Source organism: Octopus bimaculoides, chromosome 26, assembly GCF_001194135.2.
Source record: "Octopus bimaculoides isolate UCB-OBI-ISO-001 chromosome 26, ASM119413v2, whole genome shotgun sequence".
NCBI lineage: Eukaryota > Metazoa > Mollusca > Cephalopoda > Octopoda > Octopodidae > Octopus > Octopus bimaculoides.
Genome location: NC_069006.1, coordinates 16,767,977 through 16,781,327, shown reverse-complemented (window position 1 = coordinate 16,781,327; position 13,351 = coordinate 16,767,977). Strand labels below are relative to the sequence as shown.

General features: G+C 37.8%; 2 protein-coding genes across 7 annotated transcripts in view; one reads left to right on the top strand and one right to left on the bottom strand.

Moving 5' to 3' along the window:
• LOC106883030 (unconventional myosin-XVIIIa) overlaps window positions 1-13,351 on the top strand; it is a 237,634-nt gene that overhangs the window by 24,099 nt on the left and 200,184 nt on the right. The gene's annotated exons all lie outside the window — the stretch shown is intronic.
• Window positions 1,435-13,351, bottom strand: part of LOC106883034 (CST complex subunit STN1) — a 19,116-nt gene continuing 7,199 nt past the window's right edge. For 2 of the 4 annotated variants that reach the window (XM_014933895.2, XM_052976958.1), the window contains exons 2-10: window positions 12,562-12,739; window positions 11,392-11,487; window positions 9,774-9,833; window positions 8,462-8,608; window positions 7,432-7,583; window positions 6,725-6,832; window positions 6,193-6,294; window positions 3,767-3,842; window positions 1,435-2,209 (exon numbers count right to left, since the gene is read on the bottom strand). In XM_014933895.2, coding sequence (XP_014789381.1) covers window positions 2,055-2,209; window positions 3,767-3,842; window positions 6,193-6,294; window positions 6,725-6,832; window positions 7,432-7,583; window positions 8,462-8,608; window positions 9,774-9,833; window positions 11,392-11,487; window positions 12,562-12,700 — 1,035 coding nt within the window. In that variant the 5' untranslated portion in view covers window positions 12,701-12,739 and the 3' untranslated portion in view covers window positions 1,435-2,054. The remainder of the gene's footprint in view (window positions 2,210-3,766; window positions 3,843-6,192; window positions 6,295-6,724; window positions 6,833-7,431; window positions 7,584-8,461; window positions 8,609-9,773; window positions 9,834-11,391; window positions 11,488-12,561; window positions 12,740-13,351) is intronic. The other 2 variants (XM_052976959.1, XM_014933893.2) reach the window with 2 other exon arrangements.

The following is a 13,351-nucleotide window of genomic DNA, read 5'->3' as shown; positions in this document are numbered from 1 at the left end:
ATATATATATATATATATATATATATATATATATATATATATGTATATATATATATATATACATACATACATATATATATATGTATGGGTGTTTATGTATGTACATGTATGTGTGTGACTACGTGTGAATTTGTGTGCAAGTATATATGAACGTATACTGGTATTTGCATGTGTATGTGAGTGCATATATCCATGCCATGTGTGACTACACACATGTACAAGTCCTGTTGTATCCATACACATTATACACATATGGGCGCGTGTATGTGCATGTATATGTACACATAGTTGTGTGTACATATATGTATATGCACGTTTGGTTTTCTATTTTTCTTTTTTCTCTTTTCCTTTTCCATAGCTCCCCCCCCCAACAATGTTACGATACTGTCAAATGGCTACAAGATTATTAATTATTGTTTTTTCTTTCTCCTTTTTCTCTGGTGACCGCATATGCGTATATATATATATATATAGTTGTGTCTATCTGTGTGTACATATGGATACATACGTATGTACATGTATTGGTGGGCATGTACATATGCCCACCAATATATAGATATGATATATATATATGTAGAAACGTGTGCATACATGAGTATATATATTCATATGTATGTATGTGTATCTGCTCACGTGTGTATTCGTACATATACATGAAGGTATATGTATGCTTAACATGCATGTAGGTATGTGTGTTTATGTGTATATGTATGCATGTATTTTGCATACATATATATATGAATTCACGTTTGTATATGTGTGTATGCATTACATAAACCCATTATTGGATTTTTTAACCTAGGAACTTATTCAATCCATGGGTTTTAAATTTATAAAACAAACTTATGTCTCTATTAATTATTTATTTACCATTAATTAATCTATTCTGGACATACACGACTCCTTAACTCAAGCTTTTTTCTATATTATACTTTCTTTTTCACCTTGTTTTGCATATATGTACTTACTCGTGCGTGTATATATATCTATATATATGTAAAATGTAATTTAGATTCAGTTGAATTAGGTACTTAGATTGAGGCATCTTGTGCACTACTTTCCCCCACACTCTAGCCAATGCTAATTTCTGGTTTGTGTCGCTGTACTGTCCTTTTTTCATTCTGCCAAAAAATTTAGCTGTGGAATCATTGTAAATATTTGCTCTCTAGTGATGATATGAATATGTTTAGATATCTAACTTGTCCTTTATGCTTGAAGTCTATGCAGCCATCTGATGAGAACGGGTTTCTTTGTAATGATGTAATGCTTTCATTGATCAATTAAAGGAGTCACTCAAAACGGCTGTAATGAATTGACAATTATACATGTTTGTATCTTTGTTATTCATTTATATTTTATATATATATAAATAAGGTTAGAAGAGTTAGTAGTTGGAATAAGAAACAGAAACGACTGTTAGATAGGATAAAGTTTTTTATTAAATAATAATCAATGGTAGTCAATTGTTGATCAAGATTTCTCCATTTTCTGCTTAATTTAAATTATATATATATGTCCAACCCATGCCAGCATGGAAAGCAGACGTTAAACGAATGATGTATATTCATATTTTACTGTTCAATTTTATAAACCACTGACTAGCCCAAATGTTAGCAAAATTACCCAATCAAGTTCAAATGCTTATTTGTCAAACTGAATCCTATCAAATTAAATATTACAAGTACAATCACAATTTTATTCCATTCTTAATCACAACTGCCTGACTAATGGGAATGTGAAACTCTGAGTAGCAGATTTTTGTGATGTTTTTGCAGCTTTGATAAAAAAGCATATTACTTTGCCTTCAGTATTTGAGTACTGCTTTTTTTCCACCTTGTTTTGTATTTATGTATTTACTTGTGTGAAGAGCTTCTGGCCAGCCTGAAGCAATGCAATGAGAGGGAACCCAAAAACTACATGGTTGTTAAGTAATTTCCTTAACCACACAGCCATACCTGAACTTTCATTTATAAATGAGGCAAACAGTTCAGAAAACGATCATTTTTATTAAAACATACTTAATAACTTTAATGATTTATAATTCTTTGTAAATGTTAAGTGGGCATAAAAAAAGTGCTTGTGATTTTAATAATGTTGCTATTGCTTTCTAATTGGTCAAGACAACAGTTAACAGCGACATCTGATATGTCAGTATACTGACTTGTCTTCTCCAGGGAACTTCTCAGAGTCTTTAATGAACACCCATGCTCTGTGGAAAAAAAAAAAAATTAAAGGTAAGGAGATAATTCACAAGAGAATATGGTGCTTTCAATTACTAACTACATAGATGGGTATAAAATTTGAGAAGGCAACAGTGAGGAGAGGTGGTGTGAGCATACTCCTAGCTGAGAAATGGGTAGATAAGGTGATTGAGGTAGTCAGAGTATGCGATAGGGTACTTAAACATAGACTAATTTTGCAAAATAGTACAGCAACAATTATCTCTGTCTCTGCCAAATAAAAGGATCATCATCATCATCGTCGTTTAACATCCGCTTTCCATGCTAGCATGGGTTGGACGATTTGACTGAGGACTGGTGAAACCAGATGGCTACACCAGGCTCCAATCTCATTTGGCAGAGTTTCTACAGCTGGATGCCCTTCCTAACGCCAACCACTCTGAGAGTGTAGTGGGTGCTTTTATGTGGCACCCGCACGAAGGCCAGTCAGGCGGTACTGGCAACAGCCATGCTGAAAATGGTGTATTTTATGTGCCACCCACACAAGAGCCAATCCAGGGGCACTGGCAACGATCTCACTCGAAAGTCCTTACACATGCTGCGGACACAAGTGCCAGAAAGGCGACGCTGGGCACAGGTGCCATCACAATTTCGCTTTCGCTTGCCCCAATAAGTCTTCGCAAGCTGAGTTTCGTGTCCAATGAGGGAGACGACGTAGACTACTTTAAAGACAGATAACAGTGACCTTATCTTTGTGACAAGTGATGTCAATGGACATGTTGGGCAGCAACTGGGTGTCTTCCACAGTATGTATGGTGGCCATGAAGATGGCTCTTGTAATGAAGAAGGAACAAGGCTTCTGGAGTTCCATGCTGCGAATAACCTAATAATTTACAACGCCAATTTCAGAAAGCCAACCAGTCACCTGATAACCTATCAATCTGGTGGCTAAGCAAACCAGATTGATTACATTCTTACCACAAAGTGAGATACAGGGTTGCTCATTAATGCAAAGACTTTCCTTGGTGAAGAATGTACCCTTCAGCGTAGGTTAGTCATTAGCAGCTTCAGATTACAGGCTTGAAGGATTCCAAGAAGCAGGCCAGTCTAGAAAAGAAGGATCTGGAAACTTCAGGATCCTTTGAATAGACAGAGATTTAGAGACTGAAGTTTGTTGACAAGTACTGATCACATCCTTAGAAAATCCCTATCAACTTGAATATTTGTGTTGTATCATGACTGTATTTCTGCCCTCTCCTCTCCTCTCCAAACTTTCAATTATATCTAAACATCTTTTAACCTTCACTTGCCTGAGGGTGCTAGGTATAACCCAGCAAGCAATTGTATCAAACATGTAGATTAAAAGCAAATTAATAATTTCTTACAAAGTCACAAGGTCTCAAATTTAGGCCTTGGAAACTGTTGATTTAATGACAGGTATTTCCTTATGACCCTGGAACAATGAAAGACAAAGTTGAACTTGGCATGATTTGAACTCAGAACAAATACCAAATGGCCAAACAGCAGATACTCTAATGATTCCACCATCCACACCACCAAAAAAAACAAACAAAAAAACCACTTACCATTACCATTATATGCTTCTTTCTTGATAATATCCATAATTAATAAATTCAGATCAGTTCCGGGGTTCAATAATGACTGCAAGAGGCAAAAATATCAAAATTAATTCACAAAGTCAACCAACATGAAATCTATTTCTTTCATGAACCACAAGTATCTAAAAGACAAGGCCTTTACTCTTATTGATTTTGTATTATGCAGTAGATGAAAATTAATATCATGCTTATTACTAGGCTATCACTGCAGTCAAGATTGTATCATACACTAGATGAGAATTCCAAGCATACATGGGACTGGACACTCATTCTAGTCACTATTGTATTATACACTAGACAAGAACCACAAGTCTCCCTGTCACAGGGCACTCACTCAAGCCACTGAGATAAGAATTCGAAGATAGCCCTGGGCCAACCAAAGCCTTGTGAGTGGATTTGGTGGGCAGAAACAGTGTGGAAGCAAATCATATGTATGTGTGTGTATGTGTGTGTGTGCATGCATGAATTTGTGTATGTTTGTCTTCTTGACATCATGTCATAGTTGTAAATAAGTGTTACTGCTTGGATAAGCAGTTACTTTCATTTCCAATATTCTGCAAAAACATGTCTGTCTATGAGGAAACAGGTGAGAGTTAGCAACAGGGGAAGGGGATGGGTATTTGGTTGTAAAAAAATCTGCCTCAATAAACTCTGTCCAACTCATATCAGCATGGAAAAGGAAAAATTTGGCAAAATCTGATGGAATATCATGGAATCATCATTGGATCTTTATAATATTTCTAAAAGTTCTCTCCTCCAGTTATTAGAATAGCCAGTAACTAGCTATACTGATAATACAAAAATATCAAGGTAGCGAGCTAGCAGAAACGTTAGCAAGCTGGGTGAAATGCTTAGCGGTACATCAAGTCTTTACGTTCTGAGTTCAAATTGCGCCGAGGTCGACTTTGCTTTTCATCCTTTCAGGGTCGATAAACTAAGTACCAGTTGTGTACTGAGGTCGATCTAATCGACTGGCCCCCTCCCCCCAAATTTCGGGCCATGTGCCTAGAGTAGCAAAGAATACTAAAATATCAAAGGTAATTTATGAATCCTTTTGGTGTCAAAATCCACAGAAAGTCTTCAATATCCTAAACTTGTAGGCTGATGAGAACATGTATGCCAATGTTAATATATTAATATACTTTAAACCAGTGATTCCCAGAATTTTTCAGGGTGCTGCTCCCTTGGCACCCAGGTCACATTCCTAGTGCCCCTTCCCCACCCACCACCACAAACGTTGACCACTTTCTGCAGCAAATTTAAAACAACTGTATTTCACAAATAAAACTTAACTTAATCCATTATTTAGTTGTTTTTACATCTATTGCTCCCTTTTGGCCACCCGTTTATCACCCCACATTTCTTCAACACCCACCCCCTGGATCTTGCCACCAGCCCCAGGGGGTAGTACCGGCCACTTTGGGAACCACTGCTTCTACTTTTCAACCTGTAGCATAAAGTCACCTCCCTCTCTACTATAACCACACTCAGTTAAGGAGGATCTTAGTCTTGTGAGTTACATGGTGACCTCACTAGTACACTGCTATGACACAAAAAAGAAAAATTACTCTGTAAAATGAATGATGCTAGGAAGTGCATCTGACCAGAAAAATTACATCAAAGCAGACATTTGAGCAGAATGCAGTCCTGCCACTCACTGGATCCTGTTGAATCATCCAAATCACACCAGCATGGAAGATGGACATTAAATGACGATGATGATGATACACAGAACCATAAAGTAAATGGATCTCTGTAGGATGATGAATATTCAGTTGTTCATCAATCAACTGGTTTACCAGACTTATTCAATTAATGTATAAGTGGCTGAGTATTCTACAGACATGTACTTTTAATATAATTCTCGAATAGAATCAGCAAGTGTAAACATTTGATTGGTGTCCACACAGATTCTGTCTACTTAGTTTCATTCATAAGGTTTGAGCTGACTAAAAGCTGTAGCAAAAGACATGCCTAAGGCGTTATGCAGTGAGATTGAACACCGGACCTTGTGATTGTGAAGCGAACTTGTTAACCATTTGGCCATAATGCATCTATTACATTGAATCAGGAGAGACAGCATTCTCATGAATCAGAAGCTGTTCAAGACCTGGGAATTTGGGAATTATAATGATTAGAAACATCATTTCTTGTGAAATTTACTAATGACACACATATCACAGGTAGTATAGAATCTAAGAATACCGAGGAACCAAAGAATAATAAATCTCGGTCTAGTGGAAGATCTTTCATTGTAGTTTTCTAGGTTATTGGTGGTAACAGTAGTACAAAGGAGAATCTAAAGAAAATATAGATAAATGAAAAATGAAGATAAAGTCACACTTGTCAGAAAAAGAAGCAGCAGCCATTTAGAGTAGAATGATGAAACATACCTCATATGTTGAATTTGCAATATCAGAACGGGAACATATTAAGCCTTGGAGTTCCATTTGTTTTAAGACTTTATTCATCATACACTCCACGTATTCCAAGGACTGGAAAAAAAAAAACAATAAATGAACAACATCCATGCAGTGTTAGGCAGAGCAGAATTATGACTAATTTTGTATTCCTTGAATGGTTGACTTTATTGTCTGGTTTAACACTGTCATCATAAGCAAGGGTTAGGGTTAGGGTGTGTGTGTGTGTGTGTGTGTGTGCATGCATGAATGAGTGCATCTTTCTGAGTGACTTCTCATTTTCAATATTTGTTTGTCTTCTGTAAATATTGCAACTCCTGTAGATCATTAGTTGGTAAAACAAGTGGGGGTTAATGAAGAAAGGTTATACAACTGTAAAAAAAATTCTCTGAGTAAGTCTCATCCAAGCCATATCAGCATGGAAAAAGCAGATGTAAAAACAGTGATGATGATGGTGATGATGATGATGGTGATGATGATTAGGGTGATGGTGATTATGGCATACCTGATCAATACCAAGAATATCTTTGATTCTGTGCAAAATGTCATGTTCCTTGATAGTTTTAATAGTAAACACTGTTATATCGGCCAGTAGTTCTTTCATAACATTCTCCTGGAATAACAACAACAACACTTCACATAATAAAGGAATTTCTGTTTTGATGTGTGATGGTAATCACATTGCTTCACTGTTTCTGGTGAGCCAACACTAGAGTCTCTAATATAGCCTCTTGCCCTACTAAAAATAACAGTAAAATATCCTTCAAATAACACTTTACCATGAAAATGGGGACGGACACGTTAGATAATGTAGTCCTTGATAAACTATGTCTGTATAGAAGAGTAGGTGGTCATGACTGGAACATCACTGATCATAGGTTTGCTGGATTAAGATTGATGTAGGGCTAAACAACAAGGACACATTTGATTATATAGTCCCAGATACACTATCTCTGAATAAAAGACTGGAAGGTCATAACTGGAACGACTTTAATATAGGTCTGCTGAATCAACTAGGTATATTCAATTATGTAGTTATAGACAAACTGTCTGAATAAAAGATTGGAAGGTCATTTTTCTTCAACACCCCGCAGGATCTTACCACCCCACCCCCCAGCGGAGTCAGTATCACCCACTTTGGGAACCACAGTTCTAAACCATTCCAGTTTGTGCAGAAGTCATTCTACACATAAATAACATCAAAACGGTTACCAATGGTTTTAATCTGGTTCTTATGTCATCTGTTTTCAGCTGCAACTTCTGAACTTCAGGTGCCAATACTAATGTTTGGTCATAGACAGTCTTGTACAAATATGGACGCTGAAACATACGAGCGATTTCGGCAGAAGCACTGGACACTGGTGCTGGTGGGACAAGAGTTAAGGAACTTGCTTCAGTTTTTCAAAACTAGATGTAACATGATACAGAAGAAACTATAACCTAGCACACCCTTTTCCCAAACTAACCCCTAATGTCTAAGTCTCTAGCTTTTCTCCTGATACACATCTAATTCACCCTTCATGTCTATGTACTTAGTACCCCATCAGTGTAACATAACTATACACCTTCATCATCATCATCATCATCATCATCGTTTAACGTCCGCTTTCCATGCTAGCATGGGTTGGACGATTTGACTGAGGACTGGTGAAACCGGATGGCAACACCAGGCTCCAGTCTGATTTGGCAGAGTTTCTACAGCTGGATGCCCTTCCTAACGCCAACCACTCAGAGAGTGTAGTGGGTGCTTTTACGTGTCACTCAATATACCCTGTAAACCTACCCCTAATGTACATGTACTTTATTTTCCCACTAATCTCCCAGTATTGTAATACCCCACTAATGTCCATGTACCGCGACACCCACTAAAGTCAGTGTACCTAAACTGGCCACTCCTGACATCATACCCTACCTGCCTGCCCTCAATGTTAATGTAACTTACCTATCATGCCCTAATCTCCACGTACCCTTTTTCTGCATTAACATCAATATACTCTACTTTTTCTCCAATATTCATTAGGCAGATAGACAAATGTGTGTGTGTGTGTGTGTGTGTGTGTGTATGCTTGTGTTAGAATAGACCAGTGCATCAAATTGCGTCTCTTCTCTTTTAACAGGTAATTTATCCATTCAATAAGTACCAAACTAAATATGTATTGAAGAGGAAATCAATATAAAAAAAAAATCTGAATGATTGCAAACAGTTAAAAAAGAAAATTCAAAGACTTTTTAAAAAGGATACTAATGTAACTTATCATTATTCTATTGACACCTTTGTAAGACTTTATTTTTCCTCGAATGTGAACCATTTCTCCATGGTTAAACACGGGATGCAACGAATGTGCTTTCAAGCGTAAACTTTCTGGAAGTAAACTCCTGAAGTCATTGTCTGAAAATATAAGAGAAGCCTTGTTTACTTGATAATATGGTAGCATCCAGAGTTCAAACCCAGCAAGACAGTTCATCTAATGCCTTAGAAATTCTGCCAATTCACTACCCTGTAGTGTCAAACATATTGCTGAACTTCATATTGGATTGTGCAAGAGACAAAACTAAGTCTCCCAAATGTCTCTCTCAAGTTGTACTTTAGTAAGGTTAGAGTTAAAATAATTTATAGCCAAGTATTTAGTGTTGTGTAGCAAGAGTGTTAATTAAAAATAGAGTGACATTTGTGTAAAAGGAAGATGGAGTGATTGGGGTAATTTGTGAAGATTTCAGCTTCATAAAGTGTATTAAGGGTAAATTAGTTTATCAAACCTTTCATTCCCAAAATCCACTATTCCTCTCCATCAGGTTTTGAGCTCAGCTAACACTACCTCGAACAAAGAGTATGTAATTGGATCACTGCTAGAAATAACAACCAGACTTCCCTAAATCATACCTTAATATCTAAGGAAAGGAGGACAGGTTAGATTACGTGTTCCTGGGTTCCTTGTTGTTGTTGGCACTCTGTCGCTTACGATGTCGAGGGTTCCAGTTGATCCGATCAACGGAACAGCCTGCTCGTGAAATTTACGTGCAAGTGGCTGAGCACTCCACAGACACGTGTACCCTTAATGTAGTTCTCGGGGATATTCAGTGTGACACAGTGTGACAAGGCTGACCCTTTGAATTACAGGCACAACAGAAACAGGAAGAAAGAGTGAGAGAAAGTTGTGGTGAAAGAGTACAGCAGGGTTCGCCACCATCCTCTGATGGAGCCTCGTGGAGCTTTAGGTATTTTTGCTCATTAAACACTCACAACGCCCGGTCTGGGAATCGAAACCGCGATCCTATGACCGCGAGTCCGCTGCCCTAACCACCGGGCCATTGCGCCTCCACTCTGGGTTCCTTACACACAGGAAAAAAACAAAACAAAAAAAAAAACAGGATGGTCATGGCTGGAATATCTTTTTTCCCTACGTCTGCTTGATCAGGGCTGATCCAAGCCTAAAAGCCTAAACAAGGGCAACAATTAACTATATCTCAGTTTGCTAGAAACAAAGGCAGACCTACATGTAGGAGCTGTAACTGCTAAAAATGTTAAAATCAAAATAGCAAACAAACCAACTTACCTCCAGCTTCCACTTTTTCCTTCCAAATACAGCAAGATATTAAACCAGTACCATCATCAACTATATTAAATGTTTAAACAAAAATACAAATAAATTGCAGAGGTGTACTTCCCAAGCAAGTAATTTGATCTGAGACAGTATGTTGAAACCAATACAAATAATGTGGAAGACTTATATTAGCCATTCAAAAACACACAAAGACTGTTAACTTTATTAAAACATTTATTATTTGGTGTTAAAATTGTTGTTGCATCAACTGTGACTTGATCATTGATGCTATTCCACTGCATCCCATTCGTTTAAATAAAAAAAATTGCAGTTGGTGCAACAAAAATTTCGATACCAAATAATAAATCATCAAATTCATCATTGTTTAATGTCTGCTTTCCACACTGGCATGGATTGGACGGTTTGACAGCTGACCAACCAGGGAGCTGTCCAGACTCTAGTTGTGTTTTGGCATGGTTTCTATTGCTGGATACCCTTCTGAACACCAACCACTTTACAGAGTGCCACCATCATGAGTGCATCTAAACAGCACAGGCAGGAGTGTGTTTATGCAGCACCGGCATGAGTACATTGTATATGGCACCAGTACAACTACATTTTATGTGACATCCACACAAGTGCATTTCATGTGGTACCAGCACAAGTGCATTTTGTGTGGCATATGCACCTACAAAGGACATGTATGTATGGATGACTGATTTTACGTAGCTTAATGCATCTTCTCAAGTGCAGCAAATCTCCCCACTCCCAGTGCCTTATCGTTTCCTCAGTGTGGCCCAGCATCTGAAGATCTTTACTCACCACTTTGTCCCCACATCTTCCTGGGTCTACCCTTCCACACGTTCCCGCTATAATTAGAGTTTGGCACTTTTTTAAGCAACTGTCCTCATCCGTAAGCATCACATGACCATACCAGCACAGTCTTCTCTCCTGCACACAACATCTAATGCCTCTTATACCCAGTTTCCTCTTAAATCACTTACACTCTGATCTGTCTCCACACTGACATTACCCATCCAGCAGAGCAAGCTAGCTTAATTTCTTTCCAGCTTTTGCAAGTGCTCTGTAGTCATAGCTCATATTTCACTGCCATGTAGTATAGCTGTACATACATAGGCATCATACAATCTGCCTTTCACTCTGAAAGAGAGGCCTTTAGTTACCAACAGTGACAGAAACTCTCTGAACTTTGCTCAACCTATTCTTATTCTAGCAACTATCCATACTGAGCATTTGACGAAGTTTATTGTATCTGCACATTTACCACATACTAAGACTATTTTCTTTATTAACCTTTCTGTGATACTGCTACACCCCCTATGTGTCCAAAGTTCGCACTGAGTACAATGCATGGAGTTTCTACCAACAAACTCCTTACACAATGAGCAGGGCCATCTCTTTGAAGAGATTTGTGATTTGTCTGTTTTCCTACTTACTAGGAATTTGGTCTTTGCTAGATTAACTCTAAGGCCCTTTGATTCCAGGCCTTACTTCCACACCTGAAATTTCTTCTCTAGGTCAGGTAGAGATTCAGCTATAACAAGGTCATCAGCGTGTGTCTGACAGTAAAGTCAAGAAGTGTCAAATAATTACAGAATAAATAGCTTACCTCTGAGTATAAAGTTTCGGTCTTTTTCTTGGCAATTTACAATTATTCCCATGATATCAACTTTGAATATAGGATGGTTTTTATAACAATAAACTCCTGTAAGTAAAAGTTTAAGATATTTTTCAGTCATTTTATTGTATCTCAGTAATTACCTATCTATTCATTCAATTAGCCATCATGAAATGTGGTACAAAACAGTTAAAATAGTAGCAAAGTACCATGGGAGGGATGTAAAAATAAGTGAAATAGAAGAGGGCAAGGACCACATAGTACAATTCTATGACAGGGCTGTAGAAATGGAGAAGAGGGAGTGGACTACATAGTAGTGCAGTACTATGACAGAGCTGTAGGAATGGAGAGCAGTGACATGGAAGCAATGAGATTAAGTTGTAATATATGACTGAGCCATGTTAGAGATAGTTTTGCAACCATTGCTGAGGTTAAACCAAAAAGACTCCGTCTGGGGAAAGTAAATGAATGAACAGCGTGAGAAGAGAGGCATAAACAGGGTTACTCAACCTGCTAGAAATAGTAGACAAACATCACTAAAGCTTCAAATCTTAAGAAAAGGATACACTGGATATTATTATTTCTGATTAAAAGAGATGTCATGGTTGGATCATCTTTGATCATAGGTCTGCTGGATTAGCAACTAAAAAACACTACCAACAAGAATTGTTGTTGGCACTCCGTCGCTTACAACGTGGAGGGTTCCAGTTGATCCGATCAACGGAACAGCCTGCTCATGAAATTAACTTGCAAGTGGCTGAGCACTCCACAGACACGTGTACCCTTAACGTAGTTCTCGGGGATATTCAGCGTGACAGAGAGTGTGACAAGGCTGACCTTTTGAATTACAGGCACAACAGAAACAGGAAGAAAGAGTGAGAGAAAGTTGTGGTGAAAGAGTACAGCAGGGTTTGCCACCATCCCCTGCCGGAGCCTTGTGGAGCTTTAGGTGTTTTCGCTCAATAAACACTCACAATGCCCGGTCTGGGAATCGAAACCCCGATCTTATGACCGCGAGTCCGCTGCCCTAACCACTGCGCCTCCACACCAACAAGAACTATAAAGTGAAGGATTGAAATGAATTAGGGTATGTCACCCACTTGGAAGTGCTGGTTACAAAACAAAGAGTGAAATGACTGTAATATAGGGTGTATCACTTACCTGGAAGTGTTGGGTAAGGTGAAAGATTTAGGACATCAACAATGAACAGTTTGCAATGTATATGAAATAAGGGGTCCAATCCAAAGAGATTTTCATCATAAAATACCAAGTCCGTATCTTCTGATTCAGAATTAATCATGATTGTAGGTAACAGTAATAACCAAAAGAAGTATTTATTCTATAATATAGAATGGAAAAATGAATGAATGAAGCAGGATGAACAAGTGATATAGAATTCATCATCATTTTAAGGTCCACTTCTCCATGCTTGCATGGATCGGGCAGAGGCAGATTTTCTTCTGTCAGATGCTCTTTCTTGTTGCTAGCCCTTGCCTGTTTCCAAGCAAAATAATATTTCCCCATGGTTTGTTATATTTTCGCAGTAAAATAAGAATGCTACTGTGCCTAGTAATAAACAGATAAAAATAAAATCATACATTCAATATTATCCATATTATTAAAGTTCTGGGTATTAATAGTTATCGCCAAGCTAACATGGCAGTCCAGAAAAATAGGACGAATGCTGCTGTGTTTGTATGTATGGATGTGCATCTCCATATGTGTGGGTATGTGTCCTTGTGTGAAGTAAAGTGTGTGTGTATATATGGTCATGTGTTTCAGTCTTCATTTGTGTATGTGTGCTTGTCTGTTCATATAACCTATGTACCTATCTGTCTGTATGTTGATCTGTTTACTTTCATATCCATACGCTCATATACATATATACATACATCTATCTACATAACAGCCCACTAACTATTCTACTCTACCTGTGTAAACTGTGGGTATG